The sequence below is a fragment of the Heptranchias perlo genome, chromosome 7 (assembly GCF_035084215.1).
Source record: "Heptranchias perlo isolate sHepPer1 chromosome 7, sHepPer1.hap1, whole genome shotgun sequence".
NCBI lineage: Eukaryota > Metazoa > Chordata > Chondrichthyes > Hexanchiformes > Hexanchidae > Heptranchias > Heptranchias perlo.
Window position 1 is genome coordinate 3,834,568 of NC_090331.1, and position 16,667 is coordinate 3,851,234.

A 16,667-nucleotide genomic window follows, 5' to 3' on the forward strand; every position below is an offset into this window, starting at 1 on the left:
AGGGGAGAATTGCTAGAGGTGTTCAAAATCATGAACACTTTTGATTAGAGTAAATAAGGAGAAACTGTTTCCAGTGACAGAAGGGTCGGTAACCAAGGACACAGATTTAAAGTGATCGGCAAAAGAACCAGAGGCAACGTGAGGAAACATTTTTTTTATGCAACAAGTTGTTATGATCTGGAATGCACTGCCTGAAAGGGCGGTGGAAGCAGATTCAATAATAACTTTCAAAAGGGAATTGGATAAATACTTGAAGGGAAAAAATTTACAGGGTTATGGGGAAAGAGCAGGGGAATGGGACTAATTGGATAGCTCTTTCAAAGAGCCAGCACAGGCATGATGGACCGAATGGCCTCCTCCTGTGTTGTACCTACTAAGATACTATGAAGGTAGTCCTCGCCTCCAAATAGACCCACACCTTGCTGCAGAACCTCCTGCAGCAAGACCTCCAAAGCCTGATCACTGAATGGGGACCATTCTTCCCCCATTAATTTTTCTGTTAAAAAGCACAACTTTACAGACAGCCACCAGCCTCTTAATGGCTTGGCCCACCCCCAGTTCATTGTACGCTAAGAGCTGGGTGTGCCGTCAAAACATGAAGAGACCTTGCAATATCGGGCGAGGCCCCCTCTTGCCCCTGACGCCCTGCTGTGATGGGTCAGCATTATTGGCCTCAGTGTGATTATCACCTGAAGAATAACCTCTACAGCACGCATGTGACACTTTCACTTCCCAGAGCAGCGATCCTTTTAAGTCAATCAGCCAATTTAGGGATGAAATTGCTTTGTGAGATTAGCATATGAACATTTAAAGTATGTTTTTCCAATTTTATGTTCTCGTCTGCAGCATAGATTGAAAATTTGGGCACAAGCAGTGTGATTTTGGAAAATGACCCCTTTAGTTATTCTTATCAATTACTTTTATCCCCAATTTTAAAGTATTTTTATTTAAATGGAGTTAAGATAAAATAATTAAAATAGTTGACAAAGAAAATCAATACAAATGCATTAGTGCTGATGCATTAACATTACATAGTGCAGTTTCACCTGCTCACGGTCATTTTATGCTAAATCATGAGCTATTTTCTGTTGTGAGCCCCTGCAGCTGAGATGGAGAAATCTTTCAGACCGTTAGTGTGGGTCAGATACTCCTTTTGAAGTTTTCTGCTTCGATCTCTACTTTAGATTTTAATCCCTTTCACTATTCTTTCATGTTCACCCCATCTCCCTCTTGCTGATTCTTTCCATTGCTTTAACCAGTTTCTCCTTTGCCTGGATTCATTCCTTTAACTTGCTGTTTAACCAACTGGATGTCGACCCAAAGAATCCTTGCATATTTTCCAACCTGCGGCTTATCATAGCAGCCCCGGAGCATGTGCTGATTGTGAAGGTTACAGACTGTAATTGAGACAATGCCCATTACTATAATATTTATTTTATTTGATAAAGATAGTACATTGGTGCAAACATATATCACAAGAGCACTCAAAGCTGGTACATTTTATAAAGTTAGCAGTTTCTGAAAAGCTAATGTCTTTGTTCAAAACTTAGTCTTCCTCAAATAATCTGTGCTTGTTGTCTATATGTAACTGGAACTGACTCTTCGGGGGTTGTTTTAACTTAATCCACCTGGCAGCAAACTGGTGGGTTCGGATTGGCTGCCCGTTGTATACTCTGCCCAACTTTACTTTCCATTGAAGTCACCTTACTGATTGGTTGAACTATCTCTATATGGTGGTTGAAGTAAGTCCATATACAGAGGAGGACGATGCAGATCTCCCGTACTGTGACTCTGCACTTTGTTTGATGATTCCTTTCTTGACCAAGAGTTTGACCAGGTTCCTCCTGAATTTCACCCCGATGAATGCGTATAAGATTGGGTTAATGCAGCTGTGCAGGAATCCCAAACTTTGGGTTGCAAACAGAGCCCTGTCGATAAGAGTGCGCATGTCACAAGTCTCGTCAATGAGTTTGCTCCTCATCAGCGTGTCGATGAACACAGTGATATTGTACGGCAGCCAACAAATGAGAAAAGCCAGCACTACCGCTATGATGACCTTCATGGCTTTCTGTTTCTGGAATCCTTTCGTTTGACACAGTTTCTGGATTGTCATGCTGTAGCAGAAGATCATGACAACCAGAGGGATGAGGAACCCAATAAAGTGTCGCAAAAACCTGGTGATTACTCTCCATGTTTCAGCCGATTCACCGTCGAGTATCTCATAACACATGATTTTGCTGGAACCGGGTGGTGTATATTCGCCCTTGTACAGAATAGGTAAAGATAGAGCAATGGCCAGCACCCAGACAGCAGCACAGACCAGCTTGATTAGAAATGGTCTCTTGTGCTTAACGGGGCGGCAGACTCAGATGGGAGCCTCATTAATATATGTTAATTGGGGTCCTGTGGCATGGCCATTGAAATCCCACAGCACACCCATGGGAGTAAGCCATTGTCTCCCCATGCTTCCCACCAGCAAGTTAAAATCCACTCCTATATGCTTGAGGGAGTGTTCTGTTCCTCAGCGTCAACATACGTCACCTTGCTGAGCACAAAAATGTTTTTTACAAATCAATTCAATTAAACTGCTGATTAAGGTCGAAATACCTTCTCAAAAGGTGTTCGGAGTTTCCTGCCTGTCAGTGAGTTGATGTAATGACTTTCTTCACCATATAGCGTGCCAGACACAAACAGGAGGACAGCTCACAGGCTTTGGATCTCAGCAGAGTGAGAGGGCCGTCCAGTGTATGTCCTGCCAAATAGAAGTGAGTGTTCTGTAAAGTGGGAGGTGTTGCAATACATAATGTAATTGAAAGAGAAAATGCTGAGTACCTCGGAGAAGTGGATCAAGTGCTCTGAGTAAAATTCCACATAATTGCCGTAACTGTGACAATGGGCAACACGTCATACCTGTAAAGTCAGGACGTGAACAGAAATGTCACAATCAGAGTCATAGCTCCCCCAACCTGTGAATGTGTTGAATTGGGGTCAATAGTTGTGCGGGAGCCCAGTTTCCTGCAGAATTGGGAAATCAGTTGATATTGCACTTGGGAGTCTTGTGTAAAGTTGCTGCTTTCCACAACGGTGTTGTTTAAATGGGATGTCCTGATTATACTGGGACATCTGAGAGATATGATTGGAGTCTTTAAAGGAAGTGCCTCCATTATGAAAACGAATCATCTCTCAGTGGCACCGACGGAGACAGCACTAGTTTGCTGCGTCAATTTTGCTTGAGAAACAGTCAAAGTCTCCGACATATACATGGAGTGATGCATGAAATATACAGGTAGAGTTTTGTTGGAAGCAAGAGATGAGATGACCTTATGCTCTTGTCCAGGTCCATCATCGCCTGGTGGATTAGCGCATTTCTGCATCATATTTCTGGAGTGTTTCGAGACGACTCGTGGATCATTGATCCCAGATATGTGAAGATGCTTTCATTCGTCTAGCCATCAATCAGAATAGGGACAAGATAAAGCATGGCTCACTGAATGGGGGCATTTCTTTTTGTGGTCAGCAAAGCATAACAAGCCTTTCAACCTTGACAAGCCTTAGCGTCTCTAGTTCCAGCCACTAAACGGAACTAGATGCTAGAATCATAGAAAGGTTACAGCATGGAAGGAGGCCATTCGGCCCATCGAGTCCGTGCCAGCTCTATGCAAAAGCAATCCAGCTAGTCCCACACTCCCCTGCCCTTTCCACGTAGATCTGCAAATTTTTTCCTTTCAATTACTTATCCAGTTCCCTTTTGAAGGCCATGATTGAATTGCCTCCACCACCCCCTCGGGCAGTGCATTCCAGATCATAACCACTCGCTGTGTAAAAAAGTTTTTCCTCATGTCACCTTTGGTTCTTTTGCCAATCACCTTAAATCTATGTCCTCTGGTTCTTGACCCTTCCGCCAATCGGAACAGTTTCTCTCTATCTACTCTGTCTAGACCCTTCATGATTTTGAACACCTCGATCAAATCTCCTCTCAACCTTCTCTGTTCTAAGGAGAACAACCCCAGCTTCTCCAGTCTATCAACATAACTGAAATCCTTCATCCCTGGAATCATTCTAGTAAATCTCTTCTGCACCCTCTCTAAGGCCTTCACATCTTTCCTAAAGTGCGGTGCACAGAACTGGACACAATTCTCCAGTTGTGGCCGAACCAGTGTTTTATAAAGGTTCATCATAACTTCCTTGCTTTTGTACTCTATGCCTCTTTTTATAAAGCCCAGGATCCCGTTTGCTAGCTCTGTACAATCTTTTTTCTCAGAATACGCACAAGCTTGAAGTGCCCATAGTTCTTAACAATAATGCTTTCTGTTTTTCCAGAGTTCAGCAGAAATGCAGAACATTCCATGTTAGGGCACGTAGCCTGCAGTGAGGATTGGAGATAACAGGATAGACACACTGGCATCAAAGAGGGATAGGTGGACTGAGGGAGCAGAGATAGAGTGATGCACAAACTGAAGGATCGGAGATAGAGGGATAAAGACATTGATGGACTGGTAATAGAGGGATAAAAACACTGGAAGGACCAGACATAACAGAATCATAGTAATTACAGTACATAGGAGGCCATTTGGCCACCGTGCCTGTGCTAGTTCTTCAACTGGAGCTATCGACTGTAATCCTATTTCCCTGCCTTTTCCCCGTATACCTTTATTATTTTCTTTGTCAAATACTTATCCAATTCCTTTTTGTACTGTCTGACTTAATTGCCAATTGTGGTAAATATTCCATGTTGTAGTAGCCCTTTGTGTGAAAACATATATTCTAATTTACCCCTTTGTTCTTCTGGTAATAACCGTGAGTTTATGCCCTCTTGTTAGTTTTTTGCCAAACAGTGGAAACAATTTTTCACTATTTACCCTCTCAAAACTATCCATAATTTTGGAAACCTCTATTAGATCCCACTTAACCTTCTCATCCATTGAAAAGTTCTATTTATTGAATCTTTATTTCTATAATCTCTCATTCTTTGTATTTTCTTTGCTGTACCCTTTCCATGGCTCTGATATCTTTCATTGAAATTATTCCAGAGCTGCTTGCAGTTCTACCTGTGGCCACTCTATCTGTGGCCTAACCAAAGCCTTGTACAAATTCAGAATAATTTCTGTTCTTTTACATTCACTGTCTCGATGCAGAAAACCCCACAATTCCATTGTCTTTTTATGGCCTGATCAAACCATTAAAGATCTATGAATCTGCATCCCTAATTCTTAAGTTTTAGGGTGTATTTCCTCTCACTGCCTTAGAGGGAAAGGTAGACTGATGGATCAGAGAATGACACTGAGAGATCAGAGGTAGAGAAATAGACACACTGAGAGATCAAAGGTGATAACTGAATGATCAGATGAGGCAATAGATAAACTGAATGAATGTAGCTGTAGGACGGGAGATGGAGGGATAAAGATACTAAAGCATCTGAGGTGAAGGGATTAACACACTGGAATATTGGAAATAGGGAAAGATAAAACAACAAATATGTGCATTTATATAGTGCCTTTAACGTAGTAAAATGTCCCAAAGCGCTTCACAGGAGCGATTCTCAAACAAAGTTTGACACCGAGCCACATAAGGAGATATTAGGACAGGTAACCAAAAGCTTGATCAAAGAGGTATGTTTTAAGGAGCGTCTTAAAGGAGGGGAGAGAGGCGGAGAGGTTTAGGGAGGGAATTCCAGAGCTCAGGGCCCAGGCAGCAGGAGGCACGGCTACCAATGGTGAAGCGATTAAAATCAGGGCTGTGCAAGATGCCAGAATTGGAGGAGCGCAGAGATCTCAGAGGGTTGTAGGGCTGGAGGAGGTTACAGAGATAGGGAGGGAAAGAAGTGCAGATAAACAGGACAGACCCAATGATGGACTGGTGATGGACTGGTGACTCATTAAAGGATGAGAGATAATTTACTTTTAACTTGATGGGGGTTGCTCAGTTTCTCCAGCTTGTCAGTTAGGTGGCGTATGGAATTTACTGACCCTGAGGGGAGAGTAAAGTGTAAATTTTTTTTTTATTCGTTCATGAGATGTGGGCATCGCTGGCGAGGCCAGCATTTATTGCCCATCCCAATTGCCCTTGAGAAGGTGGTGGTGAGCCGCCTTCTTGAACCGCTGCAGTCCGTGTGGTGAAGGTTCTCCCACAGTGCTGTTAGGTAGGGAGTTCCAGGATTTTGACCCAGCGACGATGAAGGAACGGTGATATATTTCCAAGTCGGGATGGTGTGTGACTTGGAGGGGAAACGTGCAGGTGGTGTTGTTCCCATGTGCCTGCTGCCCTTGTCCTTCTAGGTGGTAGAGGTCGTGGGTTTGGGAGGTGCTATGGAAGAAGCCTTGGCGAGTTGCTGCAGTGCATCCTGTGGATGGTACACACTGCAGCCACTGTGCGCCGGTGGTGAAGGGAGTGAATGTTTAGGGTGGTGGATGGGGTGCTAATCAAGCGAGATGCTTTGTCCTGGATGGTGACGAGCTTCTTGAATGTTGTTGGAGCTGCACTCATCCAGGCAAGTGGAGAGTATTCCATCACACTCCTGACTTGTGCCTTGTACATGGTGGAAAGGCTTTGGGGAGTCAGGAGGTGAGTCACTCGCCGCAGAATACCCAGCCTCTGACCTGCCCTTGTAGCCATAGTATTTATATGGCTGGTCCAGTTAAGTTTCTGGTCAATGGTGACCCCCAAGATGTTGATGGTGGAGGATTCGGCAATGGTAATGCTGTTGAATGTCAAGGGGAGGTGGTCAGACTCTCTCTTGTTGGAGATAGTCATTGCCTGGCACTTGTCTGGCACGAATGTTACTTGCCACTTATCAGCCCAAGCCTGGATGTTGTCCAGGTCTTGCTGCATGCAGGCTCGCACTGCTTCATTATCTGAGGGGTTGCAAATGGAACTGAAAACTGTGCAATCATCAGCGAACATCCCCATTTCTGACCTTATGATGGAGGGAAGGTCATTGATGAAGCAGCTGAAGATGATTGGGCCTAGGACACTGCCCTGAGGAACTCCTGCAGCTAATTGGGTGAAAGAACCCAAACAAATATCATTAAAAGAAATATTTACATGGGACGGAAATCAAATCTGGGCAATTTGTCTTTTCTCTGTTTCTGCAAATGGTCAGCGTAGCATGTAAAAAAAGATTGATGAAAAGTCCCCCCACCGATCTATTAACAGATCATGGACACCAATCTCATTGCCGCCAGTTCCTCTTCAGAGGAAACGATGTAAAGAGATTACTCATCCAACACGAACTAGCAAGAAATATAAAAACTGACAGTAAAAGCTTCTAGAAGTATATAAAAAGGAAGAGGGTAGCTAAAGTAAACATTGGTCCTTCAGAGGATGAGACTGGGGAAATAATAATGGAAAACAAGGAAATGGCAGAGGAATTGAACAGATATTTTGTATCTGTCTTCACAGTAGAAGACACTAATAATATACCAATAATAGTAGAAAATCAAGGGGCAAAGGGGAGGGAGGAACTAAAAACAATCACTATCACTAGAGAAAAAGTACTAGGTAAACTAATGGGTCTAAAGGCTGACAAGTCCCCTGGACCTGATGGCTTGCATCCGAGGGTCTTAAAGGAAGTGGCTACAGAGATAGTGGATGCATTGGTTGTAATCTTCCAGAATTCACTAGATTTTGGAAAGGTCCCAGCGGATTGGAAAATCGCAAACGTAACACCCCTATTCAAGAAGGGAGTGAGAGAGAAAGCAGGTAACTATAGACCAGTTAGCCTAACATCTGTCATTGGGAAAATGCTAGAATCCATTATTAAGGAAGTAGTAGCAGGACATTTGGAGACTCATAATACAATCAAGGAGAGTCAACATGGTTTTATGAAGGGAAAATCGTGTCTGACAAATTTATTAGAGTCCTTTGAGGAAGTAACGGGCAGGGTGGATAAAGGGCAACCAATGGATGCAGTATATTTGGATTTCCAAAAGGCATTCGATAAGGTGCCACATAAAAGATTACTGCACAAGATAAGAGCTCATGGTGTTGGGGGTAATATACTGGCTTGGATAGAGGATTGGCTAACTAACAGAAAACAAAGAGTCGGGATAAAAGGGTCATTTTCAAAATGGCAATCTGTAACTAGTGGGGTGCTGCAGGGATCAGTGCTGGGGCCTCAACTATTTACAATATATATCAATGACTTGGATGAAGGAACAGAGTGTCTTGTGGCCAAATTTGCTGATGATACAAAGATAGGTGGAAAAGCAAGTTGTGATGAGGACACAAAGTGTCTGCAAAGGGATATTGATAGGTTAAGCGAATGGGCAAAAATTTGGCAGATGGAATATAACGTGGGAAAATGTGAAGTCATCCACTTTGGGAGGAAAAATAAAAAAGCAAGATATTATTTGAATGGAGAAATACAACAAAATGCTGTGGTACAGAGGGATCTGGGTGTCCTCATAAATGAAACACAAAAAGTCAACATACAGGTGCAGCAGGTAATCCGGAAGGCAAACGGAATATTGGCCTTTATTTCTAGGGGGATGGAGTATAAAAGCAGGGAAGTCATGTTACAACTGTACAGGGTGCTGGTGAGACTACACCTGGAGTACTGCGTACAGTTCTGGTGCCCTTATTTAAGGAAGGACATAATTGCATTGGAGGCAGTTCAGAGAAGGTTCACTCGGTTGATTCCGGGTATGGAAGGGTTTTCTTATGAGGAAAGATTGAACAGGTTGGGTCTATACTCATTGGAGTTTAGAAGAATGAGAGGAGATCTTATTGAAACATACAAGATTCTGAGGGGACTCGATAGGGTAGATGCTGAGAGGATGTTACCTCTCATGGGGGAATCTAAAACTAGGGGGCATAGTCTCAGAATAAGGGGTTGCCCGTTTAAGATGGAAATGAGGAGGAATTTCTTCTCCCAGAGGGTCGTGAATCTTTGGAATTCTTTACCCAAAAAGCTGCGGAGGCTGAGTCATTGAATACATTCAAGGCTGAGTTAGACAAATTTTTGATCAGCAAGGGAATCAAAGGATATGGGGAAAGGTGGGAAAGTGGAGTTGAGGTAAAAATCAGATCAGCCATGATCTCATTAAATGGCAGAGCAGGCTCGAGGGGCCGAATGGCCTACTCCTGCTCCTATCTCTTCTGGTCTTATGGACAACATTCCAACACACTCAGTGCTCTGAAGGAGGTACATGGGGGCACCATGAGGAGCCCTCTGAATGCAAGTATTAAAATATCAATTCGGGGGCAATAAAATACCCTGTGTTTATGCCAGGGCATTACAACCCATTCATAATCACACACTCACACTAAAGCTCCCCTCAATAATTGGTCACCGATCCTTCATAATTGCCTTCGATTGCACTGAGAAAATAACAGAAAAACAATTCTTTGTTATTGAAGTGAGTTTTACACATTGGCTTAAGCAACAATGACATAACATCACAGTTAAAGCAGCATTGCCAAATCTGAGACAGGAAACAAGTGCAGCTCAGTGGCTGTATTTTAAACAGGAATTCCTTAATGCTGCAAGAATGTGTGTTTAGTATTAAGTTACGGTGCTGTGTTTAGCATGTACATTAAATCAATACAAATAACATGAATTTTAAAAAAATATTCTGCCAACAGCCTGAGTAAAATGTCATGATGTGGAGATGCCGGTGATGGACTGGGGCTGACAATTGTAAACAATTTTACAACACCAAGTTATAGTCCAGCAATTTTATTTTAAATTCACAAGCTTTCGGAGGCTTCCTCCTTCGTCAGGTGAACGATGTGAAAATGATGTCATGTGAACGATGTCAGGTGAACGATTTTTCACATCGTTCACCTGACGAAGGAGGAAGCCTCCGAAAGCTTGTGAATTTAAAATAAAATTGCTGGACTATAACTTGGTGTTGTAAAATTGTTTACAATTGAGTAAAATGTAGCATTGGTTGAAAATCACTTAACCATTTTTTTTCCAGAAGTATCAAGAAATGAATGCAAAAACATAGTTCTATTTTTATCATTCAGTACTCTACACATGCAGAGATAGGTAGAGAAGCAGCTCATCATATTTCTTAGAAGTATCTCAAAGCTCTGTAATCTTACCACATCCAGTTGAGAATGGTGGTGGACAATCAAGCAGCTATCAGGAGAAGGATGCCTCATGAACGTCCCTAACCTCAACCATGGTGGAGCCCAGAACATGAGTGCAAGGGACAAGGCTGGAGAATTTGAAAGTATCTTGAGCCAAAAGTGCCCAAGGTCCTCACCATCGTATGGGAGAGATACAAAGAACAGCAAAGGGTGACAAAACAGATAGTAAGAGCTACAAAAAGGGAGTATGAAAAGAAACTTGCACAGGATATCAAAATCAACACCAAAAAAATTACAATTCTATTTGGAAAAAGAGGGTGGCCAAGAGTAGTGTGGGCCCCTTAAAAACTGATAATGGTGATATTGTAAATGAAAATAAGGAAATGGCAGACATGTTAAATAATTAGTTTGCGTCAGTATTTACAGTAGAGGAAGAAGATAGCATGCCGAACACTAATTTTGAATCAGGGACGGAGACTCACCATAATAAACATAAGCAAATTAACATTAATGAAGAAAATAATGGCACTAAAAGACTGACAAATTCCCAGGACCAGATGGTTTCCATCGCAGGGTTTTAAAGGAGGTAGGTGAGAACATTTCAGAAGCCCGAACTATAAACTTTCTGACGAAAGGTCTTCGACCTGAAACATTAACTCTGTTTCTTTCTCCACAGATGCTGCCTGACTTGCTGAGCTTCTCCAGCATTTTCTGTTTTTATTTATAATCTTTCCAAGTTCTCTCCATTCAGGAACCATTCCTTTAGATAGAATCATAAGATCGTTACAGCACAGAAGGAGGCCATTCGGTCCATCAAGCCCGTGTCGGCTCTTTGTAAGAGCAATCCAGTTAGTCCCATTCCCCGCTCTTTCCCCGTAGCCCTGCAAATGTTTTCCCTTCAGGCATTTATCTAATTCCTTTTTGAAAGCCAGATTGGAAAATTGCCCATGTCACTCCGCTATTTAAGAAAAGCGAGAGAGGGAAACCAGGGAATTATAGACTAGTTAGCCTAACATCTGTTGTCAGGAAATTACTAGAGTCTATAATTAAGGATAGAGTGACTGAACACCTTGAAAATTTTCAGTTGATGAGAGCCTGAGAGCCTGCATGAATTTGTAAAGGGTAGGTCATGCCTGATGAACCTGATTGAAATTTTTGAAGCGGTGACTAAAGTAGTGGATAGGGGAATGTCTATGGATTTGTTTATATGGACTCCCAGAAGGCATTCGATAAAGTCCCTCATAAGAGACTGTTAGCTAAAGTTGAAGCTCATGGAATTGAGGGCAAATTATTAACCTGGTTAGGAAATTAGCTAAGTGTCAGGAGACAGAGACAGATGATGGGCAGGTACTCAAATTGGCAGGATGTGACTAGTGGTGACCCACAGGGATTTGTGTTGGGGCCTCAATTATTAACGACTTAGGTGACAGGATAGAGAGCCTTTATTAACGACTTAGGTGACAGGATAGAGAGCCACATATCCAAGTTTGCCGATGACACAAAGATAGGCAGCACTGTAAGCAGTGTAGATGGAAGCATAAAATTACAGAGAGATATTAATAGATTAAGTGAATGGGCAAAACTGTGGCAAATGGATTTCAATGTAGGCAAGTGTGAGGTCATCCACTTTGGACCTAAAAGTGATAGATCAGAGTACTTTTGAAATGGTGAAAAGCTCGAAACAATGGAGGTCCAAAGAGACTTAGGGGCTCATGTACACAGATCATTAAAATGTCATGGACAGGTACAGAAAATAATCAAAAAGGCGAATGGAATGCTGGCCTTTATATCCAGAAGACCAGAATATAAGGGGGTAGAAGTTATGCTACAGCTATACAAAGCCCTGGTTTGACCACACCCGAAGTACTGTGTTCAGTTCTGGGCACCGCACTTTGGGAAGGATATATTGGCCTTTGATGGAGTGCAGTGTAGATTTACTAGAATGATACCTGGACTCCAAGGGTTAAATTATGAGGAGCGATTACAGAAACTATGATTGTATTCCCAGGAATTTAGAAGATTAAGAAGTGAATTGGCTTGACGACAGAAGACAGAGGGTGGTTGTAGAGGGTTGTTTTTCAGACTGGAGGCCTGTGACCAGCGGTGTGCCTCAGGGATCGGTGCTGGGTCCGCTGTTATTTGTTATTTATATTAATGATTTGGATGAGAATTTAGGAGGAATGGTTAGTAAGTTTGCAGATGACACCAAGATTGGTGGTATTGTGGACAGTGAAGAAGGTTATCTAGGATTGCAACGGGATCTTGATAAATTGGGCCAGTGGGCCGATGAATGGCAGATGGAGTTTAATTTAGATAAATGTGAGGTGATGCATTTTGGTAGATTGAATCGGACCAGGACCTACTCCGTTAATGGTAGGACGTTGGGGAGAGTTATAGAACAAAGAGATCTAGGAGTACAGGTTCATAGCTCCTTGAAAGTGGAGTCACAGGTGGATAGGGTGGTGAAGAAGGCATTCGGCATGCTTGGTTTCATTGGTCAGAACATTGAATACAGGAGTTGGGATGTCTTGTTGAAGTTGTACAATACATTAGTAAGGCCACACTTGGAATACTGTGTACAGTTCTGGTCACCCTATTATAGAAAGGATATTGTTAAACTAGAAAGAGTGCAGAAAAGATTTACTAGGATGCTACCGGGACTTGATGGTTTGACTTATAGGGAGAGGTTAGATAGACTGGGACTTTCTTCCCTGGAGAGTAGGAGGTTTAGGGGTGATCTTATAGAAGTCTATAAAATAATGAGGGGCATAGATAAGGTATATCGTCAAAATCTTTTCCCAAAGGTAGGGGAGTCTATAACGAGGGGACATAGATTTAAGGTGAGAGGGGAGAGATACAAAAGGGTCCAGAGGGGCAATTTTTTCACTCAAAGGGTGGTGAGTGTCTGGAACGAGCTGCCAGAGGCAGTAGTAGAGGCGGGTACAATTTTGTCTTTTAAAAAGCATTTGGACAGTTACATGGGTAAGATGGGTATAGAGGGATATGGGCCAAGTGCAGGCAATTGGGACTAGCTTAGTGGTATAAACTGGGCGCCATGGACATGTTGGGCCGAAGGGCCTGTTTCCATGTTGTAAACTTCTATGACTTCTATGATTCTATGATTTGATAGAAGTTTTCAAGATATTAAGGCGAACTGATAGGGTAGATAGAGAGAAACTATTTCCACTGGTTGGGAAGTCGAGAACTAGGGAACACAGCCTAAAAGTTAGAGCCAGGACTTTCAGGAGTGAAGTTAGGAAATACTTCTACACACAAAGGGTGGTAGAAGTTTGGAACTCTCTTCCATAAACGGCAGTTGATGCTAGCTTAATTGTTAATTTTAAATCTGAGATTGATAGATTTTTGTTAACCAAAGGTATTGAGGGATATGGGGCTAAAGTGGGTATATGGAGTTAGGTCACAGATCAGTCATGATATCATTGAATGGTGGAACAGGCTCGAGGGGCTAAGTGGCCTCCTCCTGTTCCTATGTTCCTACATATGTCAGGGTGCAGCGAATTTGGTGCACTCCACATGGCATTGAGAAGCAACTCAGTGGCCTGGACACAATTGTGGTGCTGAAGACCTGTGCACCAGACCTAGCTGCTCCCCTAGCCAAAGTGTTCCAGTGTAGCTATGACACTAGCATCTACCTGACAATGTCGAAAATTGCCTATCCGCAAAAAACAAGATCAATCTAACTTGGCCAATTCCTGTCATGTTAGCCAGCTCCTAATCTTTAACAAAGTGCTGGAAGAGCCATTAATAGTATCATTACATGGCATCTCCTCACCCATAACCTGCTCACCATCTTCCAACTTCCAACTCCACCTTCCAATAGGCCCGTCCCTCAGTATTGTTACAGTACTAATGTGTTAAGTCTTCAGATACTAATATCATGCCATTTTGCCCCTTACTGTCACCATCTGCTGAGCCATAACCTGTTTTTCTGCTGAGAACCCGTGTATTGTTCACAACCTCAGCGCCCTATTTGAAGAAGGCAGCTCACCACCACCTTCTCAAGGACAATTAGCGATGGGCAATAAATGCCGGCCTCGCCAGTGACGCCCACATCCCATGAACGAATTTTTAAAAAAATCTCAAGCTTAACTTCCTACCCCATATCGTCTCCATCACAAAGACCATCTACTTCCACCTCCATGACTTTGTCCACTTCCTCCCCTGCCTCAGCCCATCTGGTGCTGAAACCCTCAGCCATGCCTTTGTGACCTTCAGAATTGACTATTCCAATGCTCTCCTGGCTGGCTTCCTATCCTTCATGCTCTGTAAACATAAGCTCATTCAAAACTTTGCTGCCTCCATATCGTATCCCACACCAAGTCCCACTCACCAATCACCCCTCTTCTCATTGACCTATATTGCCCGGTCTCCCAATGCCTCAAATTTAAAATTCTTATCCTTGTATTTAAATCCCTACATTGCCTCGCTCCTCCCTATCTCCTCCAGCCCTATAACCCTCTGAGATCCCTGCATTCCTCCAATTCTGGCCTCTTGTGCAGTACCCCCTCCTTTGGTGGCCGTGCCATAAGCAGTCTAAGCCCTAAGCTCTGGAACTCCCGACCCAAACATCTCTGTCTCCTCTTTTAAGTCCTCCTTCTTATTCAATTCCCCTAAAATGTCCTTCTCTGGCTCTGTATCCATTTTTCTGATTACACTTCTGTGAAGCGCCTTGAGACATTTTTTTTACATTAAAGGATTAGTAAGCGGAGGGGTGGGGCCGATTAGGGACTAAAAAGGAGACATAAGCAAGGAGGCGGAGGACATGGCTGAGATACTAAATGAGTACTTTGCATCTGTCTTTACCAAGGAAGAAGATACAGCCAAAGTCACAGTAAAAGAGGAGGTAGTTGAGATACTGGTTGGGCTAAAAATTGATAAAGAGGAGGTACTAGAAAGGCTAGCTGTACTTAAAGTAGATAAGTCACCCGGTCCGGATGGGTTGCATCCTAGGTTGCTGAGGGAAGTAAAGATGGAAATTGCGGAAGTACTGGCCATAATCTTCCAAACATCCATAGATGGTGGTGCCAGAAGACTGGAGAATTGCAAAAGTTATACCCTTGTTCAGTAAAAGGGTGTAAGGATAAACCTGGCAACTACAGGCCAGTCAGTTTAACCTCGGTGGTGGGGAAAATTTTAGAAATGATAATCCGGGACAAAATTAACAGTCACTTGGACAAGTGTGGTTTAATTAAGGAAAGCCAGCATGGATTTGTTAAAGGCAAATCGTGTTTAACTAACTTTATTGAGTTTTTTGATGAGGTAATAGAGAGTTTTGATGAGGGCAATGCGGTTGATGTGGTGTATATGGACTTCCAAAATATGTTTGAAAAAGTGCCACATAATAGGCTTGTCAGCAAAGTTGTAGCCCATGGAATAAAAGGGGCAGTGACAGCATGGATACGAAATTGGCTAAGTGACAGGAAACAGAGAGTAGTGGTGAGCAGTTGTTTTTCGGACTGGAGGGAGGTGTACAGTGGTGTTCCCCAGGGGTTGGTGCTGGGACCACTGCTTTTTTTGATATATATTAATGACTTGGACTTGGGTGTACAGGGCACAATTTCAACATTTGCAGATGACACAAAACTTGGAAGTGTAGTGAACAGTGAGGAGGATAGTGATAGACTTCAAGAGAACATGGACTGGCTGGTGGAATGGGCGGACATGTGGCTGATGAAATTCAACGCAGAGAAGTGTGAAGTGATACATTTTGGTAGGAAGAACAAGGAGAGGCAATATAAACTAAAGGGTACAATTCTAAAGGGGGTGTATGTGCACAAATCAGGGCAGGTTGAGAAAGTGGTTAAAAATGCATACTGGATCCTGGGCTTTATAAAAAGAGGCATATAGTACAAAAACAAGGAAGTTATGATGAACCTTTATAAAACACTGGTTCGGCCACAACTGGAATATTGTGTACAATTCTGGGCACCACACTTTTGGAAGGATGTTAAGGCCTTAGAAAGGGTGAAGAAATGATTTACTAGAACGGTTCCAGGGATGAGGGACTTCAGTTACGTGGATAGACTGGAGAAGCTAGAGAAGAGAAGGTTGAGAGGAGATTTGACAGAGGTGTTGAAAATCATGAAGGGGTCTAGACAGAGTAGATAGAGAGAAACTGTTCCCATTGGCGGAAGGATCAAGAACCAGAGGACATAGATTTGAGGTGATTGGCAAAAGAACCGAAGGTAACATGAGGAAATACTTTTTTACACAGCGAGTGGTTAGGATCTGGAATGCGCTGCCTGAGGGGGTGGTGGAGGCAGATTCAATCTTGGTTTTCAAAAGGGAACTGGATAAGTACTTGAAAGGAAAAAATTTGCAGGGCTACGGGGATAGGGCGGGGCAGTAGGACTAGCTGGATTGCTCTTGCAGAGAGCCGGCATGGACTTGACTGGCCGAAATGGCCTCCTTCTGTGCTGTAACCTTTCTATGATTCTATGATTAAAGGCACGATGTAAGTGCAAGTTGTTGTTGTTGTTGTTGTTGTTGTTGTTGTTGTTGTTGTTGTATTTAACCATCTGGATCCAGACCCAAAAAATCCTTTATTATTCTCCAACCTATGGCTTATCGCAGCAGCCCCAGAGCAAGATTCAGGACTGTAGCCAAGAAAA

At 42.9% G+C, this 16,667-nt stretch overlaps 1 protein-coding gene across 1 annotated transcript; it reads right to left on the reverse strand.

Annotated features, from left to right (window-relative positions):
• Positions 1–1,637: 1,637 nt before the first annotated feature.
• Positions 1,638–14,254, reverse strand: LOC137323438 (C-X-C chemokine receptor type 2-like). Its single transcript, XM_067986911.1, has 3 exons — positions 14,154–14,254; positions 2,833–2,884; positions 1,638–2,347 (listed from the first exon to the last, which is right to left on the reverse strand). The coding sequence occupies exons 1-3, from the start codon at positions 14,252–14,254 to the stop codon at positions 1,727–1,729; spliced, it is 774 nt and encodes a 257-aa protein (XP_067843012.1). The 3' UTR covers positions 1,638–1,726.
• Between the last annotated feature and the right edge of the window lie 2,413 nt (positions 14,255–16,667).

Coding starts and splice junctions, on each gene's coding strand:
- LOC137323438 (XM_067986911.1), bottom strand. CDS start 14,254: ATGGCTGAGGGTTTCAGCACCAGATGGGCTGAGGCAGGGGAGGAAGTG. Junction 2,885..14,153: donor TGTGATGGAGACGATATGGG/GTAGGAAGTTAA, acceptor CCATTGTCACAG/TTACGGCAATTATGTGGAAT. Junction 2,348..2,832: donor ACTTGATCCACTTCTCCGAG/GTACTCAGCATT, acceptor CGCCCCGTTAAG/CACAAGAGACCATTTCTAAT.